Below are 23,698 nucleotides of genomic sequence, written 5' to 3' on the forward strand. Positions count from 1 at the left end.
GCACCTGCTTTGCATGCAAAAGGTTCTAAGTTCAGTCCCCAGCTTCTCCAGGCAGGACTGGGAATGTCTATTGCATTAAACCCCAGACAATCACTGCCAGTCAAGCAATACAGAACTAGATGGACCAATGGGTCTGACTCAGTCCAAGGCAGCTTCTTCCTGTTCCTACTGGTTTATATCCAATGTAGCTCTAAATAGCCATCCTGTTACTGCGAGGATTTATGCTTGTGCAATGGCACTCCCCCCCCCCCATTCCCCCAATTTTGCTTTGGGGTTGGGGAGGGTGCAGGGCATGGCCATGAAAAGGAGAGGGTAGGAGGAATCTTCTTGCATAAGCCTAAATCCTTACATTGATGGGGCAGCTACTTAGTACAACATTGGATGCAATTTATTGTTTCTAATAGCTGTGGAGTCTAATAGGCATGTCCCTTGTGAATTTGACTGATTTAGAATTAAAAGGCAGGAGTATTTGTATGCTTTAGGGTGGTAAAGATAGAGACATCCTTGTGTACAGTATTCACATCATTCCACAACGTGTTGTGGCCACTATGGTAGCTACCCCTGCTCTGTTATAGCACCATTCCCTCTTTGATGTATTTGGATCACGGGCAGAATAGAAATTTAATAAATTCAATAAATACAAAATAGATGACCCCAAAGTAATTTGGGATTTTTTTTTATGTCCCAACATGGAGGGGTATATGCAGGATCTTTCCCCTGGCTATGCTGCTCTTGACTGATAGGCAGTAAGAAGAGGTAATACTGTCATACTCAAGGGAGGAACCAGCTTTCAAATAACTTTGCTCTCCCACTGCATCCACTCAGGCATTTCTTAAACTGGGAAGAGACCCATGCACCAATTTTCTTAGAAGAAGCTGTCTTCATATCCTCCTGAGCAGGGGTCTGTTAAGTCATTATGGAAATGTAGGTTATGCCATTAAGGCTGGCTGGGACATTAGCAAAGGAAGATATTAAAGAGGTGGACACTGGCGAGTCCAGACAACGCAATGGGATTGGATTCCTCTTTCCCAGTTCCTTCTATTGGGCATGCTGGGGACAGAGGCCCTTGTCTCTCTGCATTCCTTTGGCAGGACTGTTCTTCTGACAATCAGCTCTTCTGATTCCACCCCACCCCCAAAAAACATTTAGCACATGGTGGCAATCATGACATCTTTTCTGGGGGACTTGGTCCTGCTACAAGGAGCTGCTGGCATTGCTTAAAAGGTGTCACAGACTGGTGACAACAATCAGACGGGAGGTGAAGAAAGGATATTAGAAGAGGAGGACTGGGTGGAGTTGGAATCCAGACAATTAAAAAAATACCCACTGCTCCAAGGAGAAAGGGCCGTTTGCTCAGTGGTAGAGCATCTGTCTTACAAGCAGAAGATCTCAGATTCAATTCCTGGGAATCTCCTGATAGGGCTACGAGACACACCTCCCCACCAATTGGAAACCCTGGAGAGCCACTGTCAGTCACTGTAGACAACACTGAACTAGCTGAAGTAGGCTTTTAAGATAGTACATCTTCATGAGTGAGTCATGCAAGATTTTAAATGGGAGTTTTACTGCTGCTGCTGCTGAATGCTGCCCTAAGTCATTTTAATTCTTGGTTTTATGGGACGCCACTTTGGATATTGTACACAGAAGTTAAGAAGAAGCTTTATATATAAATAAATAGTGCCTTAAAGCTGCAATACATGTGATTAATAATGACAATAATATTCAAAGTGAAGTATGGAAGAGATTTTTACATGCAGATAAAAATTGATTTTATATTCTGCTTGTCCATCATAGAGATATAGGATAAATAAGGACAAGAGAGCAGCTTGCCCACTTAAAATGTGCAACAGTGAAAACCACAAAACAGCAGATCAATGTCTGAGTTATGGGGGAACGAGGTAGGGGAGCCCCTATTCCCCCACCTGATTTTCAATTGGCTAAAGTGCTTTTCCTTCTACTGTTTTGTGGGAAAAGCTTTTATTTGGATGGGGTTTTGTCTCAGCTTCCACTCAGTTTTAAATGGAATTTCATTGTCTTTGATATTTTTTTTTTTTAAGGAAAGGCAGGATGCAACATCCATTTAATGTTTAATTAAATGCACACACCCTGAGTGGAGACTTAATCTCATTTTAGCTAAATTGTGATCCTCCCCGTAGTCTGATTTCTAAATAGTAGCTAAAGGAACCACATCAAAAGGCAAAGGGGGCCAAGCCTCCTTTACTCCCCCCCCTCCGGTATTTCATGCAACCAGCAAATCCATGAATAGCGGAGCTTTGCCTCTGTTTTCAGTGGATTATCTCCAAATAACTTAGAGTGGTCCCTATTGAAATTAATAGACCTAAGTTAGCCCTGTCTATTAATGTCAATAGGTCTGCTCTGAGGACGATGAGCACTGGATACAACTCAGCGACTGGATGTCTCTGAGAAGGTGCACAGAGGCCCCTAAGGACATTAGAGAGAGTTAATGCATGACTGTCAGTGGGTATCAGGGTTTGTAAAATTGCTCTCCTGAGAGGGTGTTAGAAATCGATTTGGCGTGTATGTGTGTGCATGCACTGTAATAGCTAGCTCTGTGTGTCTCTTGCCATCATGCCAGTGCCAGTAAATTCTGACTCGATCCTGCTGTTTTGTCAATAACGCGGAAAGTTCTGAAATAACTGCTCAAAGCCATCAAATGATATGTTGTTCCATAACTTGATTCAGCTTTGCAAGCACTTGGCAGTAACCAACTTTCTGTGAACTTAAAGTTTCTGAGCCCACTGTGCCCTGTCATAGGAGTCTGCATGTTCACACTCCTGTAATCTAGAACCAGTAACCTAAGAACCCAATGTTTTGCAATTAGAACCAGCTAATTATTCAATTAAATGAGGAGGGGGGAGAACCTCACAGACCACCTTTACCTCCCTGGAGAAAATGCAGGATATGAATGCAATTAACTAAGTATTCTCAACCCCACTTCCATTTTCGTGGCTTCCTCAGTACTCCCCCACCCCAAATATTTCATTGCTTTCACTTATTTATACAAGGAGCAACAATCAACATTCAGAAATCCCACCCACACCCAGCAGCAGCAGCACAAAATGTCTATTTAATTACATTTAACTTTTAAATCATTTCAGCTTTAAACAAAGGTATCTCTCCACAAGTTGTCATGTGTCCTCGGAGGCCTATAACCATGTTCTGTTAATGTTGCTTATATCATAAAACTATGCCAGGTTGATCAAAAAGCGGTAGTTTTCTTGTCTTTCAAAAAACAAAACTCACTGGAGAATTTCAGAGGTTTTATTTAGTTTTTTAAGCATAGGGAAGAGGCATCACAGCAGAAGATGCACAGAAGTGGAAGGTAAGGATATAGAGGCCATATGAGAGAATCTAAGGCTGTGTACGCTTTGCACCTTTAAAGCACATTTGGATTGCATTCTTTCCAAGCCCTCAAAATTCCCAGCAACCAGTAACCAACTACAGTGCCCAGAATTATTTGAGGGAACAAATGTGCTTCAAATGTCCTTTAAAGGTATAGCGCTTACACTAAGGTGGTTGAGGCAACAGAGGAGGTGTCCAGCTAAGAATCTGCTGAGAACAGGGTTAGGATGAGATATTGCACAAGCAGTTGGGAGGCCCAACTGAGCTGCTTTGCGTCAGCCCCTGCTGCTCCACCATCTCCCTAGAACAGTGGTTTTCAACCAGTGTGCCGTGGCACCCTGGGATGCCTTGAATGCTTGTCAGGGGTGTCACAGGCCACACTGGCCCCTGTCCCTCTTTCCTTCCCTCCCTCCTCTGATACTGTCTTGCGTCTCTGCTTCCCAAAGGCTTACACAGCTGTTTATTGCAGCAGCCCTGGCTATAAGCTCTACAGGTGAATGCTGCCTCTGGGCGGCACCTCTCTTTGGGGTGGGGTGGGGGCTGCTCAGAGACCAGGGATTCCTAAGGAGAGGGGTGAGGAGAGGAGGCCTCCACAAGGGAGGGTGTTTGAAAAAGGGTGAGAGGCTGCCAGCTCTGCAGGCAGGGGTGACAAAACTGGGCTCCTGAGCCCCACAGAAAGAATGTAGTTGGTTAAGGGAGCTGTGGACTCAAAAAGGTTGAAAACCTACCCTAGAGTGAGTGTCAGCAGGGCCTGCGATAGATTAAGCCTCATCTTCCCATTCCTCACCAATAACTTTTTCAGCAGCTGTGTAACAGACCAGTAAAAGACTACAGTTACGTTTGCTTCATGATACGTTTTTTCAGGTTGCGTCCCGCGGCGCCCCGGAAGTACTGGAAAGGGTTACTTCTGGGTTTCGCCGCTCGTGCATGCGCAGAAGCACTAAATCGTGCTTCGCACATGCACAGATACAGCACTTCAGGTTGCGGGCTTTTCATGTTGTGAATGGGCCTCCGGAATGGATCCTGTTCACAACCAGAGGTACCACTGTATTGTCCAAATGGTATTTCAGGCTGAACTTTGGGTTTCTCCTCACAGATCTCAGAATCTTCCACCTGCCAAAATGCAAATGGAATACCTGGTTCAGAAGCTTCCTTGTGTTGCTGTACGCTTGGGGTGAAAGGTTTGGGCTTCCAAACAGGCACAGTCTGTCCCCATGGTTATGAGGAGTTAAAACAGTTTTAATCTTTAAAAACCTGTCAGAATAATAAAGAAGAAGGTCTTTGCCAGGAACAAAACACAACAATTTAGAAAGCCCCCCTAGAGAGTGAATTCCACAAGTACGTACCACCCTCAACCAAGAAAGCCCTTTTCCCAGGCACCACACAACTTAGATGATGAAGCAACAATTTGGTAGAGATAAGTAGATAAGTCAAAATCCACAACGATTACATTTTTGAAGGCTCATTATTTTTGAAAGCCTTGCTTTCCTCTACAAAGAATAAAAAGGGTTTTTTTATCACTGGGTTTCACAGTTTAAGAGTAAGCATAAAGCAATAACCAGCTGTGGCTTGGCACCCACCACAGTCCTGAAAATTATATGCATATTAAGTTAATTACATGTAATTAAAACATGCAAATTAGCAGAGTAGCCCCTCCCAACACACATTTCACTCTCTGTGCTTAACAATTTACCCACCCCTTAATTACACTGTAATGCTGGGGCATGGGGGTGGGAGAGGAAATTCAGCTAACATTGGGGATTGGCCGCATCGAACAGATGAAATTGTGTCTCTTTTATTGAACCAACTCCTGTAAGGAGCTTTACAACTTTGCAATAAATCCTCAGGCCTGGATGTTTAGAGCAGGAAAGTGAGAATAAATTCTTATGCTTTGATTTCATGTCTGCCAAAGAAATCTCACAAGATTTGGTAAAATAAAAAAATGCAGAGCTTCAGAACAGCTCACAACTCCGGTAAGAGAGAGTATTTCATGAATCTCTTGGGGTAGATGTGTCTGCATGATTCTCATCTAGGGAATCAGATGCATTGTTACAATGGTTCATATATGGACTTAGTTGCTGCTGGAGCACAATGCAGCTGTACAGTCCCTTGTGTACTGAAAGGCAGTGCATATCCTGCCTTGAAAGAGTGGGAAGGATAATTGAATTGTTGAGTGACCATCAAAGAATTACTTTCACTAACTGGGCAGCTAAGAGGCATAAATGTTTCTTCCAAATCTCTATTTCAACCTGGGCGGTAGCGGTTAGAGTGTCTAATCCCATCTTATTCCTCTAGATGTCCCAAACAAGTCATTCTTTCTGCGACTAACCTACTTCACAAGGTTGTGCATAAACACTAAGGCCTCCTGCAGTGTACACCCTGATATTTCTCAGTCTGCAGATACTCTGGAATGTTTTGAACCATTGGGCTTATTGTAGGGCTATGACATTTTTCATTTGTATTCTTAGGCAAACAACAAACACCCTCTAGGCTTTTAAGTCTGTGGTGGTGGGCTTCAGTAGTGTTTGATGTTGTGAGTGTGAGAGACTGTGTGTGTGTGTGTGTGTGTGTGAGAGAGAGAGAGAGAGAGAGAGAGAGAAGATTGGACAATGATAATGAAATGTCAGACTTCCTGGATCTGAGAAAATGACTTCCTGGTCTGAGAACACAACTTCCGTGCATGTGTAAGGTGCACACACTTAAAAAATTAAGCCTTTACATATTTTTCTATTTTGGCTGGTGGAGCTAAATGACTGCCATTAAGCCAAAGGTGATTTGGCAGGTACAGGTTCAGCCCTGAGTAGATAAGACACTAATCAACTGCTCAAATGGAAATCTTTCCTTCTTCTGCATTTCCTCGGCTGTACACTGACTGGCTGCTCAGCTGCAATTACCGACACTTTCCAGGGTCCTCTTGGATTTCTCTCTCCTCCTTCTGCCTCATTTATCATCACTGCTGCCCCAGGACAGCACAGCTGTTCTTGGGCTCTCACAGCTAAAGTCGGCATCTGAGGGGATTTTCTGGCTGTCAGGCAACTTCTGGTGGCTGTTCTCTCTTCTCTCCGCCTCTTCCAAACCATCCATTTTGTACCTTTACATCCTTAATTCAGTCTCCTGCTCCTGATTTTCTGACCAGCATGCACTTCTCCCATTTATCAAGCTCATTGTGAAACGTGCCCAAAGGGTGTATTTATTTACGGGATCTCTTTGTCGCTGGAGGCCTGCGATCAAACAGTCGTTTGGTTAGTGCAAATCATTATATGAAATTCAAGCTCCAACTCCGGCATGATAGCCTCTTTAGTCTCATGGCTAAAGGCACACAGTACATCCTACCCTAGGCCTTCTCTGAGAGCTATCCCAACATCTCCACTTATACTTTCCCCTCAATTCTTTTGTTGTTCTTTAGTCGTTTAGTCGTGTCTGACTCTTCATGACCCCATGGACCAGAGCACGCCAGGCACTCCTGTCTTCCACTGCCTCCCACAATTTGGTCAAATTCATGCTGGTAGCTTCGAGAACACTGTCCAACCATCTCGTCCTCTGTTGTCCCCTTCTCCTTGTGCCCTCCATCTTTCCCAACATCAGGGTCTTTTCCAGGGAGTCTTCTCTTCTCATGAGGTGGCCAAAGTATTTAGGATAAATGGTTTTATTTACACATCTATGCAACCTCTCATGAGATGGCCGAAGTATTGGAGCCTCAGCTTTAGGATCTGTCCTTCCAGTGAGCACTCAGGGCTGATTTCAGGGCTCAATTCTTACTTCTCCTTTATTCCCTTCCCTGAAGCTATACAGCCCTGTACTACCCACCTCACAGTTCACTCCTGGGCTCTTTTCCCCTGTTTCTTTACTTCTTCAGACTACTACCAGCCCACAACCACTTTTCTTCCTTGCATTCCTGTGATGTTTACCCCAGCCGCGTGGACCTTTCTCTTCACTCACAGAAGTTGTTCTGTGTGTCAGCATCCTATTGCTGACACTTTCACCCTGAGCAGTCAGAATGTGTGGCAATCGGCACCCTAATTTGCTGCATTTGGAATCCTCCTTTTCCACAGGAAGGGTGAGAAGAGTTGACATTGTCAAAGATCCCATCTTCTACCAACTAATGATAGAACAGAACCTGCCTATCATGTCTTCTGGCAGAACTTGCAGCATGTCTCCATACTTACCTTATTAAAGCTAAATTCTCAGCAAGGTTCTGATTTTCTGCTTGGTTATATTACTACAGCAACATGGCCTCACTAATGCTGCCTTGTAAATTGGCCACTATAACGGTTTTTTTTCAGGTAATTGCCACTGTCTGTTCCCTTTGCATTTCCTTTCCCTCTGAACTCAGACTACTATGCTCCTTCCCATTCCCATATTTCTAAGTGTTTGCCAGTTCAGCATCACACTAAAGAACAGATCTGTCTATTCTGGTTTCTTTCCATTTCTCATTTTTCCAACATTCAGTTCAGTTCTCCCCATTCCTACATCTAATATACACAGGTCTGTAAGCGGTTTTGCCTCGTATACACATTTTTGCAAGCGTTCTCCCACAGCAGAATGCATGTTGTACATTATTTTCATGCATATAAGCATTTCTGTGCACGTTCACCCCCAATATGTGCTTTTTTGGGGGGGGTATGTATTTTTCAGTTGGAGAACTACATTGCAAAATTCAGAGAAGAGTGAATTTGGAGGCGTAGTTGTGTTTTGGACAACAATTTAAGCACTGCAACTTTAAAAGATCTTGGGTTGAGGGGGGTTGGATACCCCCTAACCTTCATTGGATTTTGTGATGAATTTGTAGATGTGTCATTCAGTCAAAACATCAGCAGGATCTCAAAAGAAGCCAGTAAATTTTGCAAGAATAAAACCCTTTAAAAATACACTCGGGGAAGTTTGTACAACCTTAGTAACTTAGAGCTTTTAAAAACTCAAAATATACAGCTATCTCCACTCCCCCCATTTTATTCTAAAAAAGAAACCCAGGTGATAGAAATGCGAATAAAATAACATGAGCTTGATGTCTATTTTGTTTTGCCACACTCTTGCATATGCAGAACGTGTGAATTACTCTTAATTTGTTTATATGACTTAAAAGAGTGGAGAAGGACCGATAAATTCTATACGATGCCCCAGAGAGCCAATATGGGGAAAATAATTCATCCTTACTGTGCTGCCATTTGCTGGATATGACAAGTTTTATTTTTCATGGCTCTTCCTCTGAACCACCCTTCTTCAAATTCTCCCTCCCACAATTCTTTCTGTGATCTTTTATTCAGTTTTGCAGCTGCATCTCTGAAATGAAAGAAAATAGCTCTTAATAATTACATAAGTGCCACCCTGTGCTCCAGCCCAGCCCAACAATTGCCAACACAATGTGAGATATAATTAGCACCTCCTTCCACCTGCCCATCAATCTTGGACTGGTGTGGCCTATGCTTTGGTCAAAAGCTGTCTCATCTGGTGCTGGATTGATATCTGATGAATATTATTTATTAAATTTTTCTGCCACACTTCATCCGAAGATCACAGGGCGGTTTACAATCCCTTGCAAATTCCGGTAGCTTGAACAATGCTACTGGGGTGCCACAGGGTTCTGTCTTGGGCCCGGTCTTATTCAACATCTTTATCAACGACTTGGATGATGGACTCAAGGGCATCCTGATCAAATTTGCAGATGACACCAAACTGGGAGGGGTGGCTAACACCCGAGAGGACAGGATCACACTTCAAAACGACCTTGACAGATTAGAAAACTGGGCCAAAACAAACAAGATGAATTTTAACAGGGAGAAATGTAAAGTATTGCACTTGGGCAAAAAAAATGAGAGGCACAAATACAAGATGGGTGACACCTGGCTTGAGAGCAGTACATGTGAAAAGGATCTAGGAGTCTTGGTTGACCACAAACTTGACATGAGCCAACAGTGTGACGCGGCAGCTAAAAAAGCCAATGCAATTCTGGGCCTCATCAATAGGAGTATAGCATCTAGATCAAGGGAAGTAATAGTGCCACTGTATTCTGCTCTGGTCAGACCACACCTGGAGTACTGTGTCCAGTTCTGGGCACCACAATTCAAGAAGGACACTGACAAACTGGAACGTGTCCAGAAGAGGGCAACCAAAATGGTCAAAGGCCTGGAAACGATGCCTTATGAGGAACGGCTAAGGGAGCTGGGCATGTTTAGCCTGGAGAAGAGAAGGTTATGATAGCCATGTTCAAATATATAAAAGGATGTCACATAGAGGAGGGAGAAAGGTTGTTTTCTGCTGCTCCAGAGAAGCGGACACGGAGCAATGGAGCCAAACTACAAGAAAGAAGATTCCACCTAAACATTAGGAAGAACTTCCTGACAGTAAGAGCTGTTCGACAGTGGAATTTGCTGCCAAGGAGTGTGGTGGAGTCTCCTACTTTGGAGGTCTTTAAGCAGAGGCTTGACAACCATATGTCAGGAGTGCTCTGATGGTGTTTCCTGCTTGGCAGGGGGTTGGACTCGATGGCCCTTGTGGTCTCTTCCAACTCTATGATTCTATGATTCTATTCTATGATTCTATGAACAATGGCTTGAATTCAAGGGCGCCAAGGGGGTGAATGGAGAGGTAGGAAGGTTTAAAGCAGAGGTTGGAAAGCCTGTGGTCCTCCAGATGTTGCCCCATCCAGAGGGATGTTGGGAGTTGGAGTCCAACAACATCTGGATGTCCATGAGAATCTCCATCCCTTCATCCAGGTCACTCTTTGTTGTTGTTTAGTCGTTTAGTCGTGTCCGGCTCTTCGTGACCCCATGGACCAGAACATGCCAGGCACTCCTGTCTTCCACTGCCTCCCGCAGTTTGGTCAAACTCATGCTGGTAGCTTCGAGAACACTGTCCAACCATCTCGTCCTCTGTTGTCCCCTTCTCCTTGTGCCCTCCATCTTTCCCAACATCAGGAAAGTCTTCTCTTCTCGTGAGGTGGCCAAAGTATTGGAGCCTAAGCTTCAGGATCTGTCCTTCCAGTGAGCACTCAGGGCAGATTTCTTTAAGAATGGATAGGTTTGATCTTCTTGCAGTCCATGGGACTCTCAAGAGTCTCTTAATATGTCTAGGATATATAAAAATTGCAGAGCGCTGTACAAGAGAATAAAAAGCATGCAGTACATAATAAAACAATGTAAAAATGGCACAAAACAGAATCCCATACTTTGCGCTTGCCAAAACATCACTACTCTGAAAATATTTGGGTAAAAAAAAATTGTTTTAGCAAATCATGAGAGTATGCCTCATTTCTAAATTTGTGTCAGGCTTCAGATACACTTTATGGCTAGGTGCAGCAGTTTGTGTTTGTGTATATATTTGTTTGAGGGGGGATTGTGACAGAAAAGGAACAATCCACAGGTCCGTAGGTGGTTGACATCTTCGAAGGCATACTGGTGATCCATTTCCATTGGAGACAAGGCAGACAGCTTGGCTTCTCAGTGAGATATAAATTGCTCAGACTGAGGTATTGCCTTGGATTTGAGGGTTTTATAAGGCTTCATATGTCCCTATTGGCCTGTGGGATCAGCTGCATTCAGGGTAGAATAGGGTTGTCATATTTCAAAAAGTGAAAATCGGGACACAAAAGTTGTCAAGCTTCTCAGGGAGTTTTCCAGCCAAAATCTACACCACCAACATGGGCTGCCATTTGATTTTCAGCCAGAGGTTTGTGAGGGCTGAATACAGACTATGTCCGGGAAATTCCAGACGTATGGCAACCTTAGCGTAGAACTGCAGCCTAGAGGGCATTCTTGTGATTGACAGGAGGAGTTTTAATAGCAACCTTTTTCTCTTTCTCTTTTTCAGAGTTATGTCATGCCCAGACCACCGCAGGGCTCCATGAGGATTTATAGAAGATGCCCGGGATCTTGGCGCCTCTGGTGCTCCTTTTGGTGTGGCTAATGGAGATTGCTGCCAGTCCCCACTCTCTGAGGATTGGTGAGTAAAGAAAATTATGCAGCTACCATGGATTTAACTACAGCCCCTGGCTAGTGCACTCCATTCCCGGGAGAAACCAAGGACCCAGTTCACAATAACAGGAAATGCCAATGGGTGACCTGCAAAACTAGATCCAACCCCAGTATTATCTCTCCCCTGGATACCCCTCTAAATTTGAAAGAATCCACACTGCAGTGTTATCATGGTCATTGGCGATTCATATGCAAGGTCCCAGCTATGGCAGAGTCCTTCATCAGGGCAGATCCTGGACTGCCAGCTTTATTATAAGAGAGGGTGTTCATTTAGGAGGATGAAACATGTTTTTCCCCCTCCCTGGACCACTGCATCAGTAATCGAAGGCCCCCAAAGGATGCACAACCTACTCTGGAAGGCTTATATAATCTAGATGAAATAAATGAGGCATAAGTCTGGTGTAAGGAGAAATCAGTTTGACTTAGTGCGCACTTATTTTAGAAATTAATCTAGAAAATGAATGAATGAGCCCATTCATTTGTTCTTTGCTGGCGGAATCAGCAAATGTGAATGTGAATGAATGTCAAGGAAAGAATGAAGATGCATTTATTTGCTCCTATGTTCATTTGTTTTTAACTGTTTTGCATTGGAGGAATTGTTTTGCACTGCAGAAATAAGCTAGGACATGGTGTACATTACGGTTTACAAGATATGTGGAAAGAGAGGAAGAGAAACAGAGCAGAGAAACAGAGCAGTGAAATTGATAAGAGTGGAAAGCTGTGTTTACTTTAGATGACAGAGGGTGGCTGAACGCCCTTTTCAGTTACGTATAGATACGGACCCTTTGTCATACCTGTGGCAGATCATTTCCCAGGGGAAGGGGGAAGGGTGTAGAATGTCTACAAATTTCTTGCCACTTGGATCAAAAACAAAGACGTTACAGGCAGTGGAAGACTAGTTGGGCCTTCTATTGAATTCTGTGGGATGATGAATGAACTAATGAGTTAATGCAATCCCAATAATATTTAAATTAAGTGAATGCAATATGTTACAATGAAAATGAATGGAAAAATGGCATATATATATGCCATTATGAGCACTTTCCCATAGACTTTTGATTGTATAATAAGCACTAAGGATGGGATATGGGAATTTGAGATTCCAGCAGAGGCATCAGGGAAATGAGGCTCAGGGGACACTTAAAGATGATGCCTTCCTTCTTTCTGCCTCTCTACCACTGCTCTGCCCTTGGCTTCCCTGGCAGACCCAATACTGATATATGCTTCCTATCTGACCATGAATGGCTTGGACTGATCCCACGCCTTCTCACCAGAGAACCCTTTATCAGGTCCATGTAGCATCAAAGTGCATTGGACGGGCTTTTTTGCTCTGCAAGGTTCTAAGGATCTCTTAGCAGAATTTTCAGTGGCCTCAATAAATTGCAGTTTTGAGGATTATTTATGTGCAAACTATGTCAGTTTGCATCCGATGTAAGTTTCTAGTGAAATGTGCTCTTGACTTCCTATGTAGAGAAGCTGTAAGGTTCCCTTGCTTGCTCCAGGAACTTCTTGTCTCCAAAGCATACATCAAAAGCAAGAGGGCATCACGACTTGGTTCCCCTCAAGATGATACCATCTTATGGGGAGCCTTTTGTATCTAAATTTGCAGTCGAGGTCATTTGGGTTCAGCGCTGAGGAAAGGCACAGTTAATTCTGGTAACTTTGAGGTGGCGTGCTTCATTCTTAATGTTGCAGGTAAAAATGTATGTATATTTCTTCTCTGTTCTTTAAAACTGCCTTTGATGCTGGTTGGTGGTGCCACCAAACTGCTAATGATGTCTTGGTACTTTGTGTAGGAGGGGGTGCAGACTTGTGTTTTTTATTCAGAGAGGTCAGGGAAAGGAGATTGTCCACTTTTATGACATTTATTCTCTTCTTGGGTGGATTAGAAAAGAAGGACAGCAGCTCTCTTTCATTGTATTGGCACCTCACTTCATGGGCAGGAAAAGAAACAATCTCCCCATCAACTGTCGCTGGATGCTACAAGTTGTTATATTAACTCTTTGCAGCTGATAAGAAGCTAATCTTCCCTCTCCTGATGTAGGCAGGCAACCTCTATTTTTTATAGTACCTATTAATAAGGACTAGCAGAATTCTGAACCCACTGCAAGATCAAATCCAATGAGATAGCATTTTTAGATGTTTCCTGTCTTACGTTTTCATGGAAGAAGAAGAAGAAAAGGCAACACCAATACAAAAGGACGAAGAGGCAAGCCTCAAAATGGAACTGGAAAATGTAGAGAGCTTTAATAAATAGTCAATTGTCTTGACCATTTTGCTGGAAAATTTCTTCAGGGACATAAGAATTATATTTGTTGAATTAGCCCAAGTAAGGTTCCTAGGCTTCTTCTGGAATGTATTGGGTAGTTTACTATTTTATTAAAGTTCCAGTATTTTCCAGTAGCACTTTGAGGCTTGCCTCTTTCCACCACCCCTCTGAGCCTTCACACCAGCATTCCTTGTGTTGTTTCAAAAGTGGCCTCATTTGCATTACTATAGCCAGAGTCTATCTTTTTTGGCAAATGAAAGTGTGTTTCGTGTGAAAATGCACTACTATAAACCAGTTTCAAACCAGTGTAATTACCATGTTTCCCAGACAAAAAACTAAGATAAAACCTGAGAACTGTAGCTTGGTTGTGAAACAGCTGGGTGTGTATAAAGGGATTCTTAACATTCTCACAAAATGTATTGACAAATAAACCACTTTTGTGGTGGAAATGGAAACAACAAGAAATACCAACACTAGGAGAATGGCAGACCAAGATGATGGAATATGCAGAACTGGCAAGACTGTCCGGGAAGATCCGAAACCAGCAAGACCAACTGTTCAAAAGAGACTGGAGTAAATTTATATCATATTTGAAAGAACATTGTAAAAATTTGATAGCACTAACAGGACTGATTTAAATTTCTTTGCAAATAGAGATAGTTACTTGTTTACAATTATATAGTATTTTGAATTAATTACTGGTAAAATAACGTAAATAAGAGGAACGGGAAATGCTAAGATAGGTAAGGAAATTTGAAAGTTAACTAGGGGGAAGGGGGGGAAGTAGTCGACCCAAAAGGGTCAGAATATATGTAATGATAAGAATACGTTGCTGTTTTTGTGTTGAAATGGAAACTGATAAATATTATTTTAAAAAGACAAATAAAACCATTGTGGTCTAAACCACAGAGCCTAGGGCTTGCCAGTCAGAAGGTCGGCAGTTCGAATCCCCACGATGGGGTGAGCTCCTGTTGTTCGGTCCCTGCTCTTGCCAACCTAGCAGTTCGAAAGCACGTCAAAGTGCAAGTAGATAAATAGGTACCGCTCCGGCAGGAAGGTAAACGGCATTTCCGTGTGCTGCTCTGGTTCGCCAGAAGCAGCTTAGTCATGCTGGCCACATGGCCCTGAAGCTGTACACCGGCTCCCTCGGCCAATAAAGCGAGATGAGCGCCGCAACCACTGAGTTGTCCGCGACTGGACCTAATGGTCAGGGGTCCCTTTACCTTTACCTAGGTTTGTAGTGTAGACTTCCTCCTATACAGACCACATGTTTGCAAGTTGTATTTAATAACATTACTTTAATTTAAAGCCACACCTTGTGTTTTGCCAGTTCATTTCCCATGTCTTTACGCAGCAGTCTTTTTCTTATGCTTAGAGATAGACTTGATTTGTTGAACTTTTGGCTGTTTCAATACTAAAACCTATTTTGTCTTTAGAGAATGCTGAGGCCATGGGGGGCTTTTTGGGGGGGAGGGCATGTCTCTGGCACAAAAACGAGACTGTCTCTCTCCCTCTCCCCTTCCCTGAAAACCTTTCCATTTAGAAACATGACTACCATTTAGGAAAACAGCCATCCCTGGAGGCCATGCAAACAAGCTCTCCTCCTCTGGCTAGCAGTAATTAGAGCACCTCTTGGCTACTGATCACACCTATTTTGGGCATGGCAGGATCAAGGGTCTGCTTGCTCCAGAGGGAGGAGAGCTAATTACTGCTAGCTGGAGGGGGAAATGGAGAAGAGTGGCGAACAGACGGAACTGAGGGAGAAGTAGGTCAATAAGACACATTAGGGTGTGATTAGCTGACTGTACAGAGAAGGCTGCAGAGCTCTCTAGGAACAGTTAAAGGCTCAAAAATGGTCCCTGCAGATGATATAAAGGTGGGCTGAGGCTTTCGAGGCTGCGAGCCCCTGCTGTGGCCCAATTTCATGCCTTTGTGGATATTTGTGCGTCAAAATGGAACACCCCTCTGGGAACTACCTCTTTGTCTTAGAAATGCTACTCAGACAGCAAGGCCAGCTATTGCTCTCCTTTTTGGTCCACCTCAAGGCCTCTCCCATGTCCCATGTCCTCCTTTCTCTACCAGATCCAGCCACCACCTGTGGATAAATGTTCTTGTGGAATTTATGGCAAGTGAGCAAGCCATCTGCTTTAATGATGTGCAAGACGGTTTTGTTTATTTCTGTGGGTATTTCTGTCACCCTGAATATTTACGCCTCATATGCAGGATACTGCCTCCTCACATACAAAAAGCAAAAGTGTTTGTGTGTGGTGTCGTTCCCCCCTCCCCAGTGTCACCAACTTCTTTTTGCAATTTCTGGATTGGTGTTACAAATCGCAGGTGGAATAGGCTCGACTAAGCACCGTTCCCTTTGCAGTTGGATTCCCTGTTTAGAATAGACCAAGCAAGCAGGGATGGCTTGGTCAGTAGAACAGGAGATCTCAGGGTCATGGGTTTGAGCCTCACGCTGGGCAAAAGATTCCTGCACTGCAGGGGTTGGACTAGATGACCTCTGGGATCCCTTCCAACTCTACCATTCTATGATTCAGTGAATTACTGAATAGTTATTGTTACATGGGCAAGTTGGCTAAGTGACACATGTCCCCCGTGCAGATGTATTCAACAGCTTAATAATTTGCCTGCCCTGCATAGATAGGTTGCTGCTTTCCCCACTGCTAATCTCATGGGAATATTCTTATCACAGTTGCCTACTTTGGGAGCAGAAAGCCGCTGCCCTTTGTAGCATTCCTATGTCTGAGTATGAAAATGCTGGGATGTACCATACAGTCCTGAGAGGTGTGGATCTGCAGAAGAACATGCTTTGCAGAGAATACTAGTCCTACTCAGAGTAGGCCCACTGAAGTTAATGCGCATGACTCCCTTAGGTTCATTAATTTCACCGAGTCTACTCTAGAACTTAGAACTTAGTTGGCTTACAGCCCTGAGGAATATGATAGAGCAAATAAGGAGAGCCTGCTGGATGAGGCCAATGGCCCATCTAGTCCAGTATCCTGTTCTCACAGTGGCCAACCAGATGCTCATGGGAGCCTGCAAACAGAACCTGAGCAGAAGAGCATTTTCTTCTTCTTTGGTTTACAACAATTGGTATTCAGAAGCTTTGCTGCCTCCGACTACTTCTGAGCAAATGCCTTGTGAAGAGAAGGTCCCAGCTTCAAATACTCACTGACATCTCAAGTTGTAGGTGATGGGAAAGACCTAACTCTGCCTGGAACCCTGGTGTCTTGAGCCCCGTGGAGATGCCTTGGTAGGATTGGTCGAATGGGGAGGAGTGTGGGAGCTCAGGAAGCTGGAGGACTTTGAATCTGGGGAGGAGCCCAGTGGGCTGTGAGGTCATGATGAAGGCCCTCAGGAGGGCTCTGACTTTGGGGAGGGTCCCAGCTGGGGGAAGGGCAGAGTGTGGTTTAACAATTCACCTTCCTCTGTAGGGAACTCTGAGGACTGTAGCTCTGGGAGGAAAATAGGGGTGTCCTAATAACTGCTGGGACACGGGTGGCACTGTGGGTTAAACCACAGAGCCTAGGACTTGCCGATCAGAAGGTCGGCGGTTCAAATCCCTGCAACGGGGTGAGCTCCCATTGCTCAGTCCCTGCTCCTGCCAACCTAGCAGTTCGAAAGCACATCATAGTGCAAGTAGATAAATAGGTACCGCTCCGGAGGGAAGGTAAACAGCATTTCCATGCACTGCTCTGGTTCGCCAGAAGCGGCTTAGTCATGCTGGCCACATGACCCAGAAGCTGTATGCTGGCTCCCTCGGCCAATAAAGCGAGATGAGCGCCGCAACCCCAGAGTCGGCCACGACTGGACCTGATGGTCAGGGGTCCCTTTACCTAATAACTGCCAGCAGCCTTAACAAACTGCAGCTCAAATTATTCTTTGGGGGAAGCCATGCCTGTTTAAAGTGGTACCATAGTGCTCTAAATGTATGGTGTGAATGTGGCCTGTGTCTCCCTCCCTCCATCCATCCACCCACCCGGCCTGGCGCCTGCTCTGCCTGTCAGTTAGCAAAACTATGGAGACAGGCTTAATTCTTGCCAGCACGTAAACTATTCTTCGTCAATCACTTATGCGACGCAGTGTCCCCTTGAAACTCTGTGGGATTTTGTGTTCATAAATTGCTTAATTGCTTTGGAGAACTCACCCACACATGCTTTGCAAAGGGCAGTCTCTTTCTCAGGGAGCCTAGCATATAATGAGCGGAAGTTGTGGGGGGTGTTGACAAAGGGAAAAAGAAGTTTGCAAAACTCTCGCTATTTACAACTGTGAGCACCCATCCCTGGCTTACCCGCCTCCCCGCAGGCAACATGCTGAGGAAGAAAAGGATACACAAGGACAGTGTTGTGGTTTTAAGGGGCTGTTCATATCACATTATAAGAACATAAGAAAAACCTACTGGATCAAGCCAGTAGCCCTGCCCTGCCTAGTCCAGCCCCCTGTTCTCACAGTGGCCAAGCAGATGACTGTGGAAAACCCGCAAGCAGGTTCCTGAGTGCAACAGGAAATCTCCTGTGGCTGAATTTCCCACTAAACTAGTCTCTTCCCCTCCTGATGACCAGGAATAATGCACTCCATTGAGAAGACGGCTGGCTGCTACTGTCCAGATGCTGGACTTCAATTCCCATCATTGATGACCATTGTCCGTGCTGGCAGGGGCTGATGGGAGTTGGAGTCTGACAGCATCTGGTTCCCCTCTCTGCTCTCTAGCTTCCCTAAACACCTGAACTGAGCTCTCAGCTCCCTGCGCAACACCAGCCTTCACTGCTCTCCTCCAGCCTCAGTATATTACTGCAGTCAGCTTGAATTCTGAAAGGAGCAAATTGATGAGAAGAGACAGCTGAGGGGAGGCATTTCCTCATGTAAATAAAAATCCTTGCTGATGCATGTCTTGGCAAATTTGCCCGGTTGTGACATTATAAATGTTTCCATTTCCCCCCGTACAAACCCAAGTCAAACCCATCATGCTGGAATAAAGCTCCTGACACTGGGGTCCTGAGCTGCATAAGGCTTTCTAGGTCAAAACCAGCCCTTTGAATTGGGCCCAGAAACTAATTGGTAGTCGGTGTAGTTGGGTCAGAATTGGTGTTATGTTCTCAGACTGTCTTGCTGGGATGAGCCACCTGGCTGCTGAATTCTGCACCAACTGCAGTTTCTCAATCACCTTCAAAGGCAGCCCCATGTATGAGCTAAACTAGAGGTTGCCAAAGCATAGATAGCAGGTGTTAGGCAGTCCCTGTCCAGACAGGGAGCATAGCTGGGCCACCAGCCAAAGCTGATAGAAAGTACTTCTTGCCACAGAGGCCACCTGAGCCTCAAGTGACAGTGATGGAAACAGAAGTCCCCCAGGCTATGTACCTGCTCTTTTTAAAGAGCAAGCCACCAGGATCCTCAGAGGCATCACCTCCCCACTGATTCACCTTTCACAATCCAAACCCTTCCTAATCTTTATGCAATGAGAGAGCTGCAAGCACGTTCCTTTCTTCAATGTATTAATATGCCAGTGTAAGTGATGGATTGATTTAAAACTAATTTGATCAACTTTTAAACTGGATGACTGTCTGAGTTAACGCAAAGTTCTGTCAGCACAGAGCTGCTGAGCCAATTGACTGTTGACTATGGGCCTTCAGAAAGGCAGATTTCTCCATTAAGCCTTTTGCCTCTGTGTTTGGCTTTCATTACAGCGACACTGTCTCTTGCTATTGTCACGCTGTGAGATTTGCTGCCCCGAAAGGTCATTGATTCAGCTGATGAAACCGGATTTTCTAAAAGGTGTTGGGATAATTTTTACAACGGTTAATAACTATTGTAATCATGCAGGCGGCGATAGGGATAATCCTGTCTTTTGTGGAGGTTTAAGAAATTGCCTGCTGCAATGGAAGCGGAGTGCAGCCACCCACAAATGGGCGACGGCGTCACCTCCTGCAGAAACTCTGTGCCGTGACACCTCCTAGACAGGTTGGAAGATAAGGTGGACTGGCAGAGGGATTTGCAGCAGGAACTGTTCTGAAAAAGCTGCTTTAGCAGGACCGCGAAGCTACTCTGTACTGGTACAGAGCATTTCTTGTTCCATCAATGAGATAATTTGGGGGAAAAGTTGCACCACAGCTATAGAGGACCTGCTCTGCATGCAGAAGGCCCCAGATTTAATACCCAATGGCATCTCAAGGTAGGACTGGGAAAGGCTTCCTTCCTGAAACCTTGGAGAGCCACTACCAGTCAGTGTAGACAGTGCTGTGCCAGATTAACCCATGGTCTCCATCAGTATATGTCCTTCAACACTCACGTTGGGGGAAACATGACAGTGGGACAGAATGGTGGTATACAAATGGTCAATGTAATGGTTCTAGGGGTTGCTCGTGCGTAAGCCGGTGCAAACACCTGGCTGGGTTGCCTGAGTGAACCTTTTCTGTCCGGACAGCCCCTCTCCCGTGGCTGTCTCAATCACTGGCAGCATCCGTCAGTGGGCGTTTCTTAAACTTCTTCCAGCAAAGAAGCTCTTTGACGCCTAGTCTCCTCCTACTCTCTCTGCGCGAAAGCCTTCTGCGCAAGGAGGGCGTAGGCAGCGGAGGACCTCTACTCTCCCCGCTGGTCCCCGGCAAGGAGTCATGGGACCGCTTCCCCCATCTGCCCCCCTTCTCCACTGGTGCTATGCTGATTCTCTTCCCCAGAAGATGGGCTGCCTCTCCCACTCCCGGGACGCTCTCTGGAATCCCTCTGGATTTTGCTCTCTCCCTCCGGCACTGATGGCAGTTCCCTGACAGTCAAGGATGCTGTAGTTGAGCCAGGGGTTGGACTACATATCCTCTAAGGCACCTTCCAGTTCTCAAATTCTATTGTTCTAAATTCCAGCTGGGACTCTTTAAAAATAGTTAGACCCATTTGTCGATCAGTGATCATTTGCTGTGAGAACTGCCGAAAGCAACTGCAGATCCAGTTAATGAGCATAAACAGATGAACTTGCCTGGGGGAGAAATAGCAGCACCATAACCAGCTGCAGTATATCCCCAGTTATCAGATTTTGGGGACAAGCAGTGAAGTTGCGGTTTCCATGCCCTGCTTGTGGCCTTCCTGTAGACACCTTGTTGTCCACTATCAGGAACAGGATACTAGACCCAATGGGCCTTGGCTCTCATCCAGTGCAGCTCTGATGCTCGCTTAGCCAGTTCTACGTGACCACAAAGTCCTCTTGGGACTTTTCCCAATCCCCAAAGCACTCCTCATGCTGAAATGATTTCTTTCAATGTATCTTGAAGCCCTACAGCCAGTTCCCTCCACCAAATCCAATGGCAAGAGGAGAACGGGGAAGTCAGCTTTTTATTTTCATGTCGCATCTCCTCTCCCAAAGGATTCGTTGATGCTTCCTAGCCAACAGTCTCTTTAAATAATGCAGAGGCAACTAATGTGTCGGGGCAAAGAGAGTTTTGCAGCAGCGTTGGAGCTTTAGGCAATGCTGCCAGCAGTGCCTAAGAACTATTTGGCCAAGCACTTTCTTTACATTATAAGACACTCTTTTAATTGACTTTTTCCTCTTGCAGATGTTTTCCCTTGCTGGGGAAAGTTGCTGGCACTCCATGCAGAACCTACCTTGAAATATGTCAGATCATTCATTTTTCTTTGCTGCCTCTTTTGTCGTTTCCAGTTAGAGCTGCCACTGCATTGGGGAGTGAAATAATAAATCCATAAGCTAATTCTCCTAAAAACAGAAAACCATGAATATTCTCCTGGATACATATGTGTGCTCATCATGAATGTACAGACACCACCACCGTCCCAAAATTGAATTTGGGTTAAATGTGTCATGTGCATTTGAGAAGAGGAACATTTGCAAGACTGAGCGCTCTTTGCTCAAATGCTCCTGAAGAGAACTGACGTAAGACCAGACCTGCTCACAGCCAGCTTTGAGCAAGGCAAATGTGGGCTCACCTGGATTATAGAGGCTGCTTTACTGCCCTTGCCCAAAGGCCCAGAAACATACTGGGTCATGTCCCATCCCCGCCCCCCATCTCCAAGGGCTGGGATGTTGGGCTGGCAGAATTTTGGTTGAAGTTTGCCACTAACCTGGGGCTTGGTTTTCTTGAAAGGAAGGTCAGCAGAGAACGAGGTGTATTTAGGATGTTGTTGTTGTTTAGTCGTTTGGTCGTGTCTGACTCTTCGTGACCCCATGGACCAGAGCATGCCAGGCACTCCTGTCTTCCACTGCCTCCCACAATTTGGTCAAACTCATGCTGGTAGCTTCGAGAACACTGTCCAACCATCTTGCCTTCTGTCGTCCACTTCTCCTTGTGCCCTCAATCTTTTCCAACATCAGGGTCTTTTCCAGGGAGTCTTCTCTTCTCATGAGGTGGCCAAAGTATTTAGGATAGATGGTTTTATTTACACATCTATGCAACCTGAGCATACGATGGAGGGGCTCACAGCATGGACACCCCCAAAAGTTCTTGTATCTCCATTAGTCACAGCTTTTCATCCAAAACAGAGCAAGACATTTCAGGGATACTTCAGCTGTTGTTCCTGCAATGCCAGGGGTTGGAGCAGATGGACATTTGGGTCCTTTCCAACTCTACAATTCTATGATGCTATGTCTCTGCTCCCCAGTTCTTGCAGCATCTCCCCCGCCCCAGCTTCCTGCTCACTCACCAAAGCAACCCCCTAGCTCATCCCACCTTGTTGCCCTTTTGGTTCGCTCTCACCTACATGCAGCTAATTGCAACCCATCCCATCCCATTGAAGTGCTCAGCAGGAGGATAGGAGCAAATGCCTGCCTAAAATTTGGATCCCTGTAATATTTGCACATTGGAGCATCCCCGATCATCTCTGCCCCGAATCATAAACCCATCCCTAAGGTGCACTAGCTCTGTAACTTGCAGAGGATATCTGTGTCATACCCCCCAGAAATCTAGTAATCTTTTGCCTCTGCTGTGATGTCAGGATGTCATTCAACTGCCAGCTTCGAGCAGGAGGGTTGTGGAATTTCCTATTGGGATTTGTGTTGGTCTCTACATGCAAGATCTGCTTGAGGGTGAATTGAGGCTACCTGTGGGCCAATTGTTGCTCAGCCTCATTCCAGCCAGAGGGAGTGACAATGAGTTTGTGGCTGCAGGGATCCCAAGGACACTGCTAATGAATTCTGAGTGTGCTCCCCCCCCTCCTGAATCTGTGGGTGTTTCAAAAGGCTAAATGAAACTTTATCTGGAAATGATGGCTGAATGTCAATTCCTCTATCGAAGCCAATTTGGGAAGCAGAAAGTGCTAAAAGAATTAAGAGAGTTAAATGGAAAGAAAGTCTACTTGGTGAAGATGAAATAGGGTTTAAATGAGTGAAATTATCTGTGGATTACCCTTGTTAGAGCACTGCTTTATTTAATAAACTTGAGGCTTAATCTGCTGCAAGCATTCCTGGAGGAAAGAGTCTGCCTCTGCCTGGGCAGTGTAGCATCAGCAGCAGGAAATGGTCTGGATGTGTTTTTGCAAGTGCATAGACCAATTACTAGCTATCCCATAATGCTGCAGCGAGGAGGTTCTCCTGCCTCTCCAAGGCCAGCATACTTGGGAGTCAGAGGGGCAGGATTAATTCGCATAATTCATTTGCACACGATCAGCATAATTTATGGAAATCAGGCCCTTGGTGGTGGTGGATGAGTCTTTCCTCACTGGCCAAATTGAACAGCAGCATATGGCATGGTATTAAAGTATTAAAAAGTTGAAATCTAGGAAAAATCAGAGTTGTATCTCTGGTAGGATGGCAGGTGCTGGCATGAGTCTAGGGGCCACACAGCAGGGGCTGAGGGAAGTGAGTCGTGCTCTTCGTGAACTGTAGAGTTGTCTTCCATTTGCTCAAAAACAGTGACATGTTTTATACCAGTAGCCTGTTGTTGCACAAGAAAATGCACAAACAGGTTGCTGGTTAATGCGCTGCACAAGAGATTGAGGCATCTGCTGCAAAATGCTGTTGCATTAGATTCCTCTGTTGCACAAGATGAAAACTCATTCATCTGCTAGTGCAAGAGCCCTTGCACTAGTGAACAAGGAATGTTGGATACAGCACCAAATGCCTTAATATAACATTTTTTTTAAAAAAATGACA

The 23,698-nt window shown here is 45.0% G+C and overlaps 1 protein-coding gene across 4 annotated transcripts in view; it reads left to right on the forward strand.

The window, feature by feature from the left end:
* The window catches only part of GRIK4 (glutamate ionotropic receptor kainate type subunit 4), a 498,627-nt gene that overhangs the window by 176,701 nt on the left and 298,228 nt on the right, over positions 1-23,698 (forward strand). For all 4 annotated transcript variants that reach the window (XM_081172490.1, XM_081172492.1, XM_081172493.1 and 1 more), the window contains exon 2: positions 11,170-11,301. In XM_081172490.1, the coding sequence (XP_081028616.1) occupies positions 11,220-11,301 (82 nt within the window). In that variant the 5' untranslated portion in view covers positions 11,170-11,219. The remainder of the gene's footprint in view (positions 1-11,169; positions 11,302-23,698) is intronic.

This window comes from Podarcis bocagei (genome assembly GCF_964188305.1).
Source record: "Podarcis bocagei genome assembly, chromosome: 15".
Lineage (NCBI taxonomy): Eukaryota > Metazoa > Chordata > Lepidosauria > Squamata > Lacertidae > Podarcis > Podarcis bocagei.